Raw genomic sequence first — 17,172 nt, 5'->3', positions numbered from 1 at the left:
AATTCCCTGGGCACAAAATTAAAAAAAAAACGGGGGGGGGGGAGAATCCAATCTCTGAGACTTTCATGGAAGAGTTGGCAACAGTGGTTCACTTGGCTGCTGGGAAAAGAATTGGATGGATTTGAGTCCTCAGAGGTAAAGAAGCAAACGAAAGGAAATAGGCTCATCTGTAGATTCTTGTAGGTCCGTATATATGATATGCTTTATCAGAAGGACGGATCCTCCGTTTTCTGCTGCGTGGGAAACAAGTCTAAATTAGAAGAAAGCTGCCTCAGAGAGTTTGTTACCTGCCAAACCGAGGGAGTATGGCACTGCCAAAGACAGTTCTCACAGCTGGACTCTTCTTGTTTGGTGGGGATATTTAGAGGCGGCTGACACAAATGGCCTAAATTTATTTCTGTGCGACCAACGTTTGCAAAAAGCTGTTTCTTCCTCAAAGCTAGAATATTTCACCACAGGGTGGTTAATTGTCCTGTCACAGCAGGATTGGGTCTTGGCTTAAAAAAAATACAGGATATAATTTTGGTCGCTAATAAAGAAGTAAAAAATGTATACAGCTTTCTTTGTATATGCACATAAAGATACATGCATTTATAGATGTAAGAATGACATGAATTGTAAGGGTAGCTGTTGACGTGAACTTTCCAAACTTTCACCCGTGCTGTGTAAGAAATTAAGCTGCGTTGACTCCTTTCTCTTATGCATGAAGAAACATCTCATGTTTCAGGCATCTACTGTCCTCTCTCCAGGGTAAGGACAGATTTTTTCTTTTGTGTACCAATATGAGGCAGCCAGCAGAGTGAGTTGGAAAGTCATTTTGAAGAGAAAAATTGCCATTTGTGGGATGCTGCTGGAGGCATTGCATTTGCCCCCAGCAAATGGCTATGGTTCCGATGCTGTTCACAAAACAAAAAGAAGGGAGTAGTCTGAAAAGAGCTGAAGGCACTTTAGATTTCACTGAAGACATCAAGAGCTGCACAGGCTAAAAAGCACACCCAACATTCTGCAAATGTGCTGACAGCAATAACGCGTAACGGGGTCGCACCTCTGTGCTTTGTGTTGCAGGTAGGACAGAGCCATGGCTTTGCAGTCTCTGCCTCCCAGGTCTTCCCGTGTTTCTGGGGGGAAATAATCTCTGCTGGGCCCTGACGCGGCGCTAACGTGGCCCCGCTGGCTCTGGGTTGTGAGGGAAATACCCTGCATTCCCTCACGTGAGCAAGGGAGCGCTGGGTACACCGCATCCGCAGAGGAGGCAAAGAGGAGTCGCAGGAGGTGCGTGTTTCTCCTCAAGCTGCCACATAGCCTCCTAAAAACGGGATGGGGACCCAGCTTGAACGTCCAGTGGATGGAAAAAGCTGTCTGCCAGCCCTCCACGTCAAGCACAGTTCAGCGGCGTTAGTCCCCATCCTCCAAACGCGAGCGGTCCTGTGGACGACAGCGGCATTATGTGCATGCGGATTCGGCTGGCTCCTGCAAAACCCTAATCACTTCATACAGACCACAAAGCTGTTCCTTCTATTCGGTTAATGAATCCAAGCATAAAAGCAACATGTGGCAAGCTAACCATGAAAGAAAAGCCTCATTAACGTATCATTCTAGAAGGACAATTATAAAGGTGTCGTGAAGGGCCAACCGGAGGAATATATTTTCATTAATTGTTCAGGAAGATGCTTACAAATTGCAGAAGCTTCTCAAATTTTAGTGCAGATGATTCGACCTCTGAAGATCCTTTATTGAAGTTTACTGTTTTCCTAGGGTGTTCCTTTTTGCGTTAGTTTTTTTGGGAGTCATCTGATCAGAAAACTGAGACAATGTGATTTGGTGTGGGTGATAAATTATGTTCTATAAACAAAGAACACTGCAGACATGAACTATCTATATATATGCTACCTGGGCTGCAAACAATAATGAAATTATGGTTAATTAATAAACAATTACTTGGTTGCTAAGTGTTTCCTCCTCTTTGAGTCTGGCAAGCACACAGGCAACAGTGCTGCCTGCTTAAAGTTGATCTGCTCATGCTGAAGGAACTACCTACCCAAGTAAAAACCAGATACACCGTGATGGGGCCCCTAATTAGAGATTTCATCTTGAAAAGAGTTTAACATGCCCAAATCTCATTAACTTCTACAAGAGCTGTGATTACTGTGCCCCTTTTAAGATCATGATCCAATAATTTTAATAAAACATGTTTTATTTATTTTGTTGTTAAATTGTCATCAGTCCATTCACGAGAACGTTTTTGTGGAGGGCGAGTCAACGAAATACGGGGAATATCTTCATCTTCCAGCCGCACGCCAGCTGGAGCGATGGCACTGCGCATCCCTCCTGCGGCGTGGGACGGGTACGGTGTACGAGGCTGCTTCGCGCTGCCAGCCCGGGGATGTCTGCAAAACACTTTTGGACGTCTGAAGTGCAAAGTCACCTTCATTCCCGGGTGGGTGGGAAGGATGAGGGCGAGATCTTCACAGAGGCAGCAAACTCCGAGACCTCTGCCGTGGCAGCAGCGCTTGGAGGGCAGGCTGTGGCGGGAGCTGCCAAACGGCTCTTTCAACCCCCAAACTCGGTTGATAAATGCCTGTTTTGTAACTCTCGCTTTTACCGGCTCCAAGCTCACGCAGGTGCGTGCGGGCTGTGCTAACCGGAGCCAGCCAGTGGCTGAGAGGAGCCCACCTGGGCCACCCCCCCCCGCGCCGCGCTTGCCCCGGGGCGGGGGTCGCCTCCTCGCCCGGCAGCCTGCTGTGGGCCGGGCCGGGCTGGAGGAGGTGCGGCGGCCCACGAAGGCCGGGTTTGGGGGCGCTGGGGCGGGCAGGCGGCGGCGCTGCTCCTCCTCCTCTTCCTCCTCCTCCTCCTCCTCCTCCCCGCGGCGCCGGCCGCCCCGCACAGCCGGCGCGGCTCCCCGCGGCCGCCCCGCGCCCATCATGGCTGCGTGCGCCGGGCCCCGCGCCCCCCGTCCCCTCCTCCTGCTGCTGCTGCTGGGCGGCTGCGGGGCCAGCCTGCCCCCGGAGTCGCCGCCGCCGCCGCCACCACCACCACCGCCGCCGCCGCCGTCGTCGAGCCCCGAGCCCCAGCCCCTGCCCGAGTCGGCTCTGCAGAAGCCCACCGTGCTCCTGGCCATCATCGCCCGCAACGCCGCGCACACGCTGCCCCATTTCCTCGGCTGCATCGAGAGGCTGAGCTACCCCAAGAGCAGGATCGCCCTCTGGTAAGGGGAGGCGGCGGGGACCCCCCGCGGGGGCTGTGGCCTGGCCGGCTCTGCCCGCAGAGCTTCCACCCTGCCGGCGGGGAGAGGGGGCTCTGAGGGGAGCCGGCAGCGGCCCCTTCCCGCCCTCCGGAGGGCCGCCCCGCGCAGCACAGGTAGCCGGGGCTCGGGCACCGCTGCCCGGGAGAGGCGGGAAGCGGGGGGGGGTGGAAAGCCGCGGCGAAGCGGCGCTGGAGCCGAAGAGCCGGCGTTTGGCTCTTCGCTGGGAGAGAGCTCGGCCGGCGGCGGGGCGAGGGACGCGGGGTCCCCCCGAGGACGGCCCCACGACACGCGTGTTCGGGAGACGGCTCCCACGGCAGCGAGAGGGGTAGCGAAGCGGACGGCTGCGGTAGGCGGTGTGGGAGGGAGATGAGGTTTTTTTCCCTGAAGGCTGGGAATATTCACCCGCCTTAGCGTTCGTCCGAATCCACAGACACGAAGAACTCGTGGAGAGCCCGGGTGGGAGCGTGGTGTTCCGCTCCCCCGGGCTTTGTGGGGAGGCGGTCGGGGTTTGGCAGGGCTGGGGAGCGGGCGTGCTGGGTAGGTGCTGATGGGCATTGAAAAGGAGCATTGTTGCAAGGCTGCGGTCTGAGGGATGGACTCAAAGATGTATTCAGAAATCGCAGCATGGGGGCAGCTGTGGCAATCAAGTCTGTGTCGGGATGGAGGAATTAGACCAATTTGGGAACTGGTCAATCTGCCTTTATTTATAAGGGTAGGAAAAAACCCCGACTCTTTCCCACTCAACCTGACATAAATGTTGGGAGGAACAGGAATTGCTTGCAAGGACCCCAAACAGATTTTCTTTTTAAGTCTGGTAAGCGTGTAAAAGAAGAAGTGGTGGTATAGGGCCCGATCCAAAGTTCACTGAAGTCAGCGGAGAGATTCCTCTTAACTTAAAAGGTCAGTAAAGTTTTACTTTGCATAAAGGGAACGGGGAGGAGCCCTCCCCTGGTCACATCGCTGACGCTGAAGTGTCATTAAGCAGACAGCATTAGATGTTTCTGCTTGTGCTTCAGGAACGTGGCTGTTACTTGTCTTCAAGTACTCTACAGGTCTTTGCAGAAAATCAGTGGCTGGTATAATCAGTGCATGGCTCTCTTTTGCCTTTTTTTTTTTTTCCTTTTGAATTTAGGGTGCACAGAACAGATTGTGATATCAGGCCGAATGTGGCGTGCCGCACAAATGTGGCTGTGGAATTACAAGCTGGTGTATGGCTGTGGGTGAATGCCAGACTCATCTGTGTGTAGGTCCATGACTCTGCTTTCATTTGTATCAGTAGGAATTTTGCCAGTTTGGATTTCATCTGAGCAGATGTGCGTAAGAATAGATATTATCAGACCCTACATATGGACTGTGGTTCAGCTAAGCTTGGTGTTTATAAAACATAGTGGGAGTTGGAAGTGCAGACCTGATCACCGAAGCAGGGTGGATCCTGAAATACCTCTCGCTGTCAAGTGCAGAATAAGTTTGGGGTTTTTTTGAAGTCCTGCAGAGCATTGGTTGGCTCTACAACTTTTTTAGTACATTGCTTGCATTATCCTTACTTTACGTAAGGTCTCCGCAGTATTGTGCGAAAGTATTTGTGGGGACTGTTCATGAAATAACAGTGTAAGATAACTTAAAACATGCTAAGATTCTTTTAAGAATATCACTCAATTTTTAAGAGGATTGCGCACAGACACAAGGCATGGTTAAACTGGAAAATCTGCTGTTGAAAATGTCAAGCTTTCTAAAATGAGAATGACTAAAATGTCATGGCCAGTGAAAAGGAAGGTCTGTAGATGCTCTGAGTTGCCACAGAGAGCAGTACCTGTAGGCACCTGTAGGCAGCGATTCCTTGGAGAGGTTTAGTCCTGTTCACTTCAGCTCCCCGATAAAACTTGAGCTTTTTCAGAGCCAGGGATGTTCAGGACAGAAAGTACCCACCAAGAGGAAGCTCACGTGAGGTACCTATCAAGTCTGTTGAGAACAAATGAAACAATACAGTCCATCTCTGGAAGCGTCTTGCATTTCAGACTTTGTGCCTGACAGAGTCCTTTCAACAGATAAATTCCAGGATTTACCTGCGTCCCTGTGCCATTGTGTTACTGGGATGGCTTGGTGTGAAGGGCAGTGAAATGGTGGTAGTCAGAGAGTTGCACTCCTTCATTGCCACTTATATTCTACTTCAAAATTTTCTTGAGTAAGTCAGCATTTTAAAATAGCCAAATGTAGGTCTTGAGAATGAAAATTAAAAACATATATAATCTCTTAAACTCCCAAATGCTCTCTGTATTGCTTGAGGGCTTAAATTCAACAGTGGATTCCTCAGACGGATTTCTAGGGTGGAAGTTTTATGAGTGACAGTAAAGATGGGTTGAGAGACAGTGAACGAGTTTGAAGCAGACACTGAATTTTCTTTTCGTAGCCTTTGTCAATTAATCTCAATCTTTGTGAGCCTGATACTGAGCTAAAGATGTATGCTGGACAGTCCGTACTCCCTTCTTCCCTTTGGTCTTAATTCTGACTTCTGCAGTTGCTGTGGTTGTGAGCAACCTCGGAAGGTCTTGCTGGCTACTAATGACTTGAGCAGGACATTTGGTCTGAGGCCAGCTGCTGCCTTGTGACCCATGTCCCTTCAGTTAAACGCTTCCTTCCTCTCTTCCTTCCCCCTCCGAGAATCGGGAAGCTGCATCCGAACTGCCTCCTGGGGATGGCCCCTGCCCTGCATTAACCCCAGCCACCTTGTCTCGGAGAGCAGATCATCCCAGGATCGCGTTAATGACTCAACGGTGGGAATTCCTGTGAAACAGCGCTCGCGTCTTTGTCCTGGCCCTGCTTAGCTTCCTGGGATAGACTTGGCCGTAGGCAGCCCGTCTGTGAGCCGTTAGTGCCCGCCGCCACGGTGGGAACGGCGAAGGCTCCCCACCTTGGCAGCAGCTCCCCTCTCTGCTCTTCAAGCCGGTGCTTGTGTAAGCTGTGGAAGGGCAGTGCTGGAGGTGATGGTTGTCCCTTCGTGCGGAGGAGGAAGGGGTCACAGCCCTCCCCTCAGGTGCTTGGGGAAAGCCTAGCCAGCGTTTGGCTCAAAAATACGCAACTTTGTGAGAAACCACCTAGTGCCCAGCAACAGTAGGGAGCCTTAAAACACGGCTGTTGGATCCAAGTCAGTCTATTTTTGAGCTAGGGAGTGTTCTTCTAATACGCTCCCTGTGCGGCTGCGCTTGGCACGTTTACTGGGGTGGGCTGAGCTTTTCTCAGGGCTGCGCCCGTGACGCTGTGCTGCGAACCCAGCCTAGCCGAGTTAGGAGGACTTACTGCATTGTTTGCATTGGTGTTGGAGAACTGCAAAGGGAGGAAAAATGTTCTTTATCTTGGATGAAAATGACTCAGAAGTTATGTAGTCAGCATGCCCCAACCCTCTTTTGGGTAGTTTGGGGTTGTTTGTCTTGTTTTGAACATTAGCGATGCTGACTCTGTTTATTTGAGATCCATTCAATTATAGGTAGGCAGTGTTTGTTTGTCAGACAGGTTCATCTTGGCTGTAGTGGGCAACGTAAAAGCGTGTGTATTCAGCAGTTTATCACACTGGCTTACGCTTCCCTTAGCCTCGCATTAAGTGACGATAGAGCAAAGAAAGTTGTCTGTACTTTCATCTTTAAATACCTGCCAGTTCATAGTTGTGGGCCATCTGCTCTCTCATCTTTTACTAACCTGGGGATTAAGTGCCTGCATAAATGAGTTGGTGCATGGAAGCAATAATTAAGTTCCTTTGTGCTTGAAAATCTGTGCCTGCTTTGCAGATCGGAGTGTGCTTATATTTCAGAAATGGTAACGTGAACAATAGGTGAGATTGGTGGAAAGCTGGAATAAATCCCAGATGAGAGATGAGTGGATATACTGTAACACTGGCTCCAGTGAGTGAATGGTTTCAACGTAAAAGAACTGGTTGTAGCTGAAAATAGAAGCTGATGAGATCAGTATAATTAACTTCCATAATTATATATTATTAGTCTAGAACTAGCTGATGATACTCTATCTGACCATTTTCTTATTCTTCAACAGTTTACTTTTCAAATATGAAAAATTCTACGTAGAGGACAATTTCTGGTAAGATGCAGGAATCATTTGAAACTTTAATAGGTGCTATTACTCACTGGAAAGCATTGGCTTTCAAATGCGCTGTGTTTTCTCTCCTTGTTTCCATTTGTGCAACAAGGTCGCTTTAATCTTCATGGTCAGTATTAATCACTTAGGAATGCTGAAGTTCCAGTCTGCTGGCTCTGTCTCTGCTGCTTCTGTCCACTGGTGTTTTGCATCTATTTAAAATTTGCTCACCTGTGCTGTGGCTTCCACATGACAATATTAAAACTTAGGTTTTAGAAACTAAATTGACTTTTCGCTTGGCTTGTCATTTAAACTTGTGGCATTTAGTTTCCCATTCATATTTGTAGATATTTTAAATGTATTTATTATATAGCTTTAATAACATAGTCATAGACTTAGTGGGGCTAAGCGTGAGATGGGACTTGCACAGCTTTGGAGTTACGATTAAGGTGATGTTCCTGTTGTGCAAGATGTTGCATAGAGTCTTTCTTCCAAAGAACTTGAATTTAGATGACTACATCGAAAGAAAGAATGGGAGTAAAATACTTCCATTTTCTCGCTGGGGAAATCGGGGAAGAAAGGTTAAGTAACCTACACAAGATTCTTGAATTTATTAAGACCGGAGGTAGTATTCATAATTGACATGTCTTGATTTTTCTTTCTTACTGAGGTCACTTTTACACTAAAGTGCGGTAAATTTGTGTAAGAAATGGAAAACCAGGGAAGGTTAAAGAAATGATCCCTTCCCAATATCCACAATAACTTTTTTTTTTGTCCATTGGGTCTGTCTCCCTCATCTAAGTCTTGGCAAATTTAAGCAAATGACATCATGAAATTGTTCAGTAGAAACATTTGAAGAGAAGCCGAAAATTACTGTGTGCCTCACTGAGGTCTGCATGGCAAGACTTAAACTGCTCTTCAGCTAAAAACTTTGCAGTTCTGCAGAGAAGCATTAAAAGAAGCGTCAGCTGTGTGATGGCAATTTGCTGGGTAGCCGTAGTTTCTCTATTTTTCCTACTGTGCTCACAAATGGCCAGATTCTGATGCCTTTTTGTTGTCATTAAAGACCCATTAAAGTGTCATGTCCCACACTTTATATTAAGGTCTACTAGACATGAATGTGAATATTGGCATCTTTCATAAATTGAATAAGTAGCCTTGCAGGGGTGAGGGGATTATACCATAAAAATGACGTCTTTAAATGTATAGGAATTCTGTGAGACTCGTGAATATAATACATTGTGTGTGTTTGATTTTTTTTTTTTTTTGGTCTGAATCCTGCATGCTATGAAAATGCAGCCATTTATTTTGGCTGCTGTCCTTTGGCAACCGTGTTTTGAGACAGGTCTACCCTGTTACCCGTTTGTCTGTCACTTGTGTAATTGTCTACCTGGTGCCTTGTAATGCAGGTGTTGTGTTTAGAGGCTAGATGCCAATAAAATAATATGTTGTCACAAAGAAACAGTGGGACAGAGATTGATATCAGAGGTTGTAAGTCTTTGGATGCTTTCAGAGGTCAGGGAGAACTAGTTTTCATGATTTTTTTAATATGTACGAAGTAGGGGTGACAAGACCTCAAGGGGTCATCTAGTTTATTCCTGCCCAGGGCAGGATCCCACTTCATCCCTGACTTGTCTGTCGCCTGGGGTTGGGATTCCTCATCCAGTCAAGGCTGCAGACTGTCAAGGTTGTCTACTGCCATGTCTTCTGAAGCTTGCTCAAGTGGCAGGCAGCTGTGGGAGTGGGTCAAAGGACCAGCTGCAACCAATGTTGGCTGTAAAGGGCTGGAGTTAATTTGTCCCTTAAAAAAAAAAAAGGCAATTTCTCTTGTACATTGCTGGCATACAAGCTATTTCAGCTTAACTTCTGGTGAATCTGGAAGCAGGGATCAGTTAGGTCTGATCCAGGTGAAGTCTATCCAGTGGCTGCTGTCGTTCTCTTATTACCAGGACAAAAACCTTTTCCCTTCTGCAGTGCTCCTCCAACCAGAGTGTCCTAAGGCTAATGCATGGATATCCTAGAACGGTTAAGGTTGGAAGGCACCTCTGAAGATTGCCTAGTCCCAACCCCTGCTCAAAGCAGGCTCAGCTGGAGCAGGCTGCACAGTACCATTTCAGTTCAAGTTTTGAATATCTCCAGGGATGGAGACTCCACAATCTCTGGGCGACCTGTTCCAGTGAGATAGTCACTGGCAAGGAGTGTCTTGGAAATTTCTATCAGCTGAGGGTGAGTCTAGCAGGGTGGCAGACCTTTGGGATGAAGACAAACTTGGATGAAGACTGTTGTTCCAATAGCTGGAGGCAGGCAGTTTTTGCTTGAGGGACCAGAGAGGGGACAGCAGGGCAGCTAGCCCTGTTGCCTGTCAGGATGTATGCTGAACCATAGATGGAAGGGCATTTTTGATCTTTTATGTAAAGTATCACAATGCCTGCAATTATTTATTTGAGTCCCCTGGGACTGAAAGTCCTCACATAGTGGGTCAGGATTCTCTGAAAAGAGATCCGTGGTACACATGGTGTGCAGAACATTGGGAGCTGCCCATCGCCAGCGCTCGCTGTCCTTCTTTGGTCCTGGGGGACTCCCTGAAAGTCCATATGGGCTGCGGGGTAGAGAGGGGACCGAGACGATGCAGGGTGCTGTCTGTCAGAACCTGGAATTTCCTTCCTCTGGGATGATGTCTCAGACTTAGTATTATTTCAATATATTTATGTGCATCTCATTTCCTTTATTTTAGTGAAGCATAGTGTACGTTGATGATGCTCATCGCCAAGGGTGGATTACAGCTAAATGGGGCCCACATGCATCAAAATTTCAGGCTAAAGAAAGATAGGAATAAAAAAATTGTTAGTGTTCTCTACAAGGTGGATTTTTTGCCATCTTCTGCCAGAATGCCCAGCTCCTTCAGACAGGCACGTGGCACTGCTGATAGGCTCATCAGTAAAGAAAAAAGGACTTCTTTTCTTTTTTTTTTTTTTTTTTTAAATGGGAGTGCACAATTTGCTTCATTCAGTGCCTGAATCCAGTTTTTAAACGTAGAACTGATTGGTTTCGGTTATGTGTGTGTGTGTGTGCACATGCATATCTATCTATCTATATATCTGTATCTGGTGTCCTTGGACCAGAGTACTTTTGTTACTGTGAATGACTCCAGTTTTCTGCTTGGAAAGTTAACAGGGGACCTAATAAATATGTGGTGATTTTAAACTTTTGCCAGCTGACTGTGGAACGGGTATATGCTTTCAAATGGAGTTTAGTCACCAAAGTTTTCTGAGAACCACTTTGGCTGTGATAATGTTTTGTAAAATAACATGTTGATCCTCTTTTTGACAGATGTGGCACTGCTAAATAAATGGCTTAATTTTGTACCAGAGACTGAACAAGGAGTTTCACTGCAGAGGACTGGAATTATGTTCATGCAATATTTCATATGTTTCTTTGGGAGAGGTGGTCGCCTGTTCAAGACAGCTGTAAGACATGCTGGGAAATGAGATCTCCTTATTCAGGAGTGAAGGCTGGTATATCTTCTGCTTTCATTCTGACCAGTTACTTACATAGTCAATATGTCTTCCCCACTTACTAACGTATAACTATACTATGAGATAAAACAGCATGAAAGCTTTTAATGTTGTTTTGGGATGGGAATATGTTTTTGCTAAAGTCTGTCCTTGCTCCTTTTCCAGGGACTCTTACAACACTGGCACTGCTGGAGGTGTTGGCTTCAGTGTTATCCCTGATGCCCATGTGGTTGTGATACATGGAAGTGAACAGGTTTCTGTTCCCGTTTCATTCCTCGGCCAGGGTAGTGGCTTCCCTTGATTCTAAAAGGATTGTTTGCTTATTTTCGCTCTTTGATCCCTCTGCAGAGGAAAAGTTATGCGTGACTGCAGTCTGGTTTGGATTTTGCCCAGTGGCAAAAACTAGGTTGCGTTAACTGTGAAGTGTTAGTTTATATCCTGAAGCTGATAGCAGGTGGTTATCTCTTCAGTTAGCAGATCAGAATCTTGTTTTTGCTACTTGCTCAACAGCTGCTCTTGAAACGGATGCTCCATTGTACCTTTTGGGGGTAGAATACGAATTTCAGGCTGTAGTTTGAGTTATTTCCTCAGTATTTTCAATGATCCTTGTCCTTACAAAGTACTTAGGAAAATTGGAGGAAAAGGCTGTTTTCCAGCATTTATACTTTGAACTGCTAATTGTGATGTGGAAGTTAAATGTTAACTCTGACAAATGCAAATGCTTTGATTTTTTTTTTTCCTTTTTTTCTTCTGTTTATTGGTTTGAATCCATGAATTATTCCCCACCAGACTTCAGTCAAGTGAACTTAAGCAAGTTCCCCTAGTCAGACTAATATGCGTGCTGTGACATTAGATAGTCAAAAGCCATCTTGTGGCAAGTCCTACAAAGAGGTTAATTAGGAAGCGTGGGCTTTAGACAACCAGGAAAAGCGATGAGAAACTTCTTTTGTTCCTGTAGTTTATGTCTAGGAGGCAAAGAGGAACATGGACTATAAAGCTTCGCAGTGAGACTCTCCTTCAATCATCAGCACTTACCAGATTATGTGAGGATGCAGGGATGTTATGTCCTCTTTGCATTAAAAAAATAAACCAGTGTGTTTAAGTGAGATTAAAACCTCATTGGAGAGGAGCCAGTGTGGTTTCACGTTTGCTGCAGAGGAGAGCAGGTGCATAGCATTGACCTTGGCTGCACTGCCTCGGCCTCTTGCAGCTAGCTAGCTGTTTGCCCTGATGCACGCCCGAGTGTGGTCCTTGGCCGCTTCATCTTGCTGCCTGCCAGGAGGGAAGTGACTTTCTGGCGTAGTTATGTCTCCCAGCTGCAGCTCTGTGTGAGAAGATAAATAAATGCTGCAACAGTGACACAGCCCATGGAGAGGAGTGATGGAGGGCAGGCTTGGTGTCCTGATTTTGTAATGTCCTAGGGTGCCTATTTTCACTGCTGTCCTAGGTGTGAAATCCCAGGATCCTGAGATTTAGCTGCGGATTTGCTACTCAGTGGAGTTTTAATGCTGGGGTGCATATTAATGCTATTCACTCCCTTTGAGGTTTATTGAGAGGTGTGGTTTTGCTCTTGAAAATTCTTCTTAAATTAATAGTGTCCGTTCTTGTAGTCTAACCAGAATTCGTAACTGACACCATAACCCATAAAGGCAGTGACAAAAAGATTTAAAGCTAAGTGAAAAGCACAACACCTACATGTACAAGTCACTACACTAGAATAGCAAGAATCCGAACAAAAAAAGACACATTGAAAGATGAGAAGTCAGAGTGGGAACTGTATAACTAGGGCAAAGGCTTTTTTTTTATTATTTTGGAAAACAACTGTAGCCATGCTGTTTCTCATTTCTGCAAACTGAGGGTTTAAAAAGAGTTCTGGTGTCTTCAGGAACTGATGGCCTGCGTTTTATTTTTCCTTAATTCTTGTCTAGAATTACTGGGAAGGATTGGGAAAAGGGGGATTGCAGTGGATTCATTATTGGATTCACCAAGGCTTTGTTTAGTATTGCGGTATCAATAATATAGTATTACGTTGGTGTTGGCCTTGCCAAGAGGTGTGCTCTTCTTTGGGTGCTGGGTGAAAAAGCGGTGGGAGGAGGTGAGCCAGCTGTGTGCCATTGGGGAGGATGAATGGGAGGAAAACAGGGTCTTCACAGAGACCCTCCAGAACAAAGATCCTGAATCCATGTTACAAGGAAGGAGGAATGGCTAGAATCTCCTCAAAGGAGTGGTGGATGAAGACTCACAGGAAGGGAGAGGCTGGAAACTTGGTGCTCTGGCTCCTTGTCTGTGGTTCTGCAATTGCAGAACGGGTATAGGACTTGGAGAACAGGTGAGGAGGTAGATGTCCCATCAGAGACTGCTGAAGCTCAATCAAGTGTCTGCATGAAGGAGAAAGAGGGCGATAGTTATCAGAAGCCATCTCCTGTGGAGGACAGGGACACCTATCTGCCAACCTGATTTGATGTCCTGGGATGTTGCAGGGAGATTGCCGAAGCTTGTCCAGCTTTCTGGCTATGCTGCTCATCCATGTGGTCACCAGTGATGCTGCCAAGATGACCCTGAGTCTTGAATGTAACAGAAGTAATGCACTCGAGGGGCCAAGTGATGTTTCTATGAGAGGAGAGGTGTTTTTATTTATATATATTCCTCCTTCGCACACACACCTCCTTTCAACCTATGTGATTCTGTGATGTTGACTAGAATCAAGGTTACAGTACTGGTAAAGGCTAAAGTTTGGGATTTTACGTAACCCACTTCATTTTCAGGTTCTGTAGGGCCTGCAGGGTTAGGAAAGAGTCAGTGTCGTATGTTCTGGTTTAGTGTCGGTTTTGTCCCCTCGTGAAGGTTGCAGTTTGGGGAAAGATGAGTTGAAGGGCCGTGCTTGTTACACTAGTCTAGATCAACCACAGTGATCAGAAGGGATCGGAGTTGAGATTACAGTATGTGTTTGGGAGAAAAAAGCTTGAGGAGGCAGTTTTAGGTGGCTTCTGGATAGATGGGAAAGGCTGTTGCTCATAACGCAAGACAAATACATTGGTTCTTAATGTAGTTTTGGTTCCCTGGGCATGGTTATGGTTAGAGTTATGATCTGAGTTAGGGTCTGAAGAGGGGAGAAAAAAGCGTAAAGTCTTAGCATTATTGTTGTGTTCTGTCCTAGCTGTGAGAATGAAGAAACGCATTGATGTCCACAGAGGCCAGTGCCTTATGTTCAGTCTTCTGTACAGCTCCGTCCACTGGCTATGGTTCAGATTAGTCCCTAGGGGTGGGGTGGGTTTAAGGTTTAGGAAAAAAGGATTGGGAAGTCTGTTTGCCTTGCTGGGGGCGTAATCGTTGAGGGATTAGTCCCTGACATCAGTTATGGTAAGGTTAAAGTTTGGGGAAAATGTTGCTTTGGATCAATGCATTCTGTTGGCCTTTATTGTGGGAATTCCTCCCGCAGGAATAGCTGAACTTAGGGTTGGCATTAGGATTTAGAAAAAGAGAACCTGAAAAGGCACTAAAAACAGAGGAGGTGAAGTTCAGGTTTTCTCCAGAAATCTCTGTTGACCGGGGCAGGCGTGGGGAGCTCCTGCGCTCTGTTGCAGTGGGAAGTGCTCCTGCGGCTGGCACTGGAGGTGGTACGAGGCTTTGGAAACCCAACGCTTCAGAAGTGCTTATTGCTGAATTGCGCAGGGCCCACGGGTTGGGGTAGGAGGCTGTTGCCATTTGGGGACAATGCCTTATGCTCTGTTTGACTTTCGAGATTGCTTTCCTGCGTGCAAGTATGGGATTATGGTCAGGGGATTGGACGTATGATTGGAGAATGTGGAGTTTCTCTCAATACTTCAGAACTCAGTAAGGCCTGCAGGCTTGGAAAGGAGTCTGTACTCAGCAGGAGGGCAGGCAACACCTTATATTCTCCTTTATGGTACAGCTTATCCGTTATTTCCGATTACGGCTAGGAAATTCAACAGTTCAGGCACTCAGGTCATTGCTGGATTCTGTTGCTGCTGCAGAGTTAAGAGATCCAGGGGAGACCAAGGCCTTATGCCCTTCTTTTACAGTTTGGAAGGGGTTTCTGTGTCTGGAATACTTATATTACAAATTCCAACCAAACCCTAGTTCGAGAGTCCCGTCTTGCTGCTGGATTTTACGAGCAATAGCCTTTCTACTTATCTTAGTTCTGCGTTTGTCAATGCAGTGTGTTCTTTTTCTGAACGGGTCTACTAGTTATAATTGAGGCTAGTGTTTGAGGCAATTGCAGATCCTGTAAAACGCAGCAAAAGGAGATGGGAAGAGGGTTGGTCTCAGTGGGCAGCACTGTATTCCTGATGTATCCAAGGGACCTCTGTGTACCACAGCTGGAATAGCTTGGAGGTTAGCTTTCAGGTTTTGAAATCTAAATATTCAAGGACCTGTTTTACTGACAGGTTGTACAGGCTTAGAAAGTCAGGAGAAGGAGTGGTGTCAGTAGGGGCCAATGTCTGATAATCTCTTTTATTATGGAAGTGATTCCTTACTAGGTGAGGGTTTGAATTGGACTTACGTCTTGGGAGTGGAAGCCTTTGAGAACGCCAGTTACTTCTGAGCTGTGCAGATCCTACAGATGGAGAAAAGGGGCTTATAATGGTGGAGTGTGTGTATTAGATCTTCTGTTATAGAGTGATCCTCTTGGATTGAACTGGGGCTCTTCAGGGGGTTGTGGTTAGGAGTAAGATTTGGAAATCTGAATTTGTTGCTGGATTCTGCACGGCCAGCAGAGTTGGGAAGCAGGTTGATGTTGACTTGGGCGCATGGCATTTTATTCTCTGTTAGTGTATGTATGGGGTTTCTGGGAATACTTTTACTAGAGTTAATGCCTGGAACTCTATAGCTTCAATAGTTCGGCTTGGTTCTGTCTTCTTCAGTGCCTTCAGATGGAGGTGGGATGTTGGTAGAGGTGAATTCCTTCTGTTCTCTTTTGCTGTATGGAACAGCTTAGGTCAGGGTTAGGTTTTGGGAGTTTCAAGCTGCTGCAAACTGAGATACGAGCAGATTATTCAGGTCCTGGGGGTTTAGGAAGAGACCTGTTGCTGATGGGAGCCAAGTGCTGTGTGCTCTTTTGTGCTGTTGGTGTGTACCCTGTTTGTTTTAGGGGCAAGGATGGAGAGGGCAAAGGTTCCAGACCCCAGTTCTGTAGAGCTGACAAAATGAGGAGGAAGTTGGTATGGGCTTAGGCCTGACGTTCTCTTCACAAAGTAGAAGGCTTGGAATTTCCTTGGGCCTGAAATGAAACGGGCAGTCCTGGTAACTGTTGGGAAGAGGCACCAGCATAACCAGTCCTGTAACCGAGCAAGGAACAACAGAGTAGTAGACCAGCACTATGCTCATTTTTCCCAGTCTTACGCCGTTAGATTTACTTGACTCACTCGCATAAATCAGCTTCTGGATGCTGCTGGTGTTTGCTCCAAGTGATATATGCTTCTTCGGTAGGAAGTTCTGGATGGAGTTTCCATTTAGTTGTCTCTGAGATGACTGGCTCCAGGGTTCTGGAAGAGCCTACCCAGACTCTTCTAAATAGGTTAGCAGAGAATAATAATTGCTTTTGGGTCTTTCACCTCTTCAAATATTTTTTTCCTCCGGCTCTGGCTGTCAGAGACTTTGGTAACACTCATTTTTCAAAACACTAATCTGAAATAAGTTCGGTGTGTGTGACTGGAATATGAAAATGTCACTGCTGCTAAATACCTTCTCTTAATTTATGATTTTTTAAAATTTCTTTTTTTTTTAAATTAAAGCAGGATTTAAATGCAAATTATCATTGTTAAGTCACGGAGTGGGCTTGCTTTATCACTCCTAAAACACAGTCACTTCCCCCCCACTTTATTTCTCACACAAACAAGTCAGTTGTTGCTTCTGCAAAAAGTCTTGTCAATGAGTTGTTATTTCAGAGCGGTGAGCTCACAGCTGTCTGCTGGCAGAACTCTGCTCTGACTTCACACAAACTAAGGCTGCTGCCAGGATTTTTTGCCTAATACCTGAGCTTTGAAGGAAGCTCTGTTTTACAGTACACGAATCAAGCTGCTATCAGTGGTGTTTCCAGCAGCTTTGACTACAAACATCACATCTGTCTTTTTGGATGAGCCTGTCTTTATATATGTGATGCAAATTTAAGGGGGGAGGAATATGTGTTCAGAGCTAGACTGGGGCTAAGGAAAGCAATAATTTCTTTTCTACACTCAGGAAAGCCAGTGCAATGGTGTTGGTTGATCCTGCTACTTGTGGAGAGCTTCAATCACTTTCAGGGTTGCTATATTGTCTGCTGCAAGGTGCGTCATTTGTTGCTGCACTTGGATTACAGACTGCATCCTT

General features: G+C 46.3%; 1 protein-coding gene across 1 annotated transcript in view; it reads left to right on the top strand.

Moving 5' to 3' along the window:
- Positions 1 to 2,921: 2,921 nt before the first annotated feature.
- The window catches only part of COLGALT2 (collagen beta(1-O)galactosyltransferase 2), a 57,029-nt gene continuing 42,778 nt past the window's right edge, over positions 2,922 to 17,172 (top strand). The window contains exon 1 of the mRNA XM_075156953.1: positions 2,922 to 3,205. Coding sequence (XP_075013054.1) covers positions 2,922 to 3,205 — 284 coding nt within the window. The remainder of the gene's footprint in view (positions 3,206 to 17,172) is intronic.

Source organism: Calonectris borealis, chromosome 8, assembly GCF_964195595.1.
Source record: "Calonectris borealis chromosome 8, bCalBor7.hap1.2, whole genome shotgun sequence".
Lineage (NCBI taxonomy): Eukaryota > Metazoa > Chordata > Aves > Procellariiformes > Procellariidae > Calonectris > Calonectris borealis.
The sequence above is the reverse complement of the archived record's forward strand: the minus strand, read 5'-3'. Positions and strand labels throughout refer to the sequence as shown.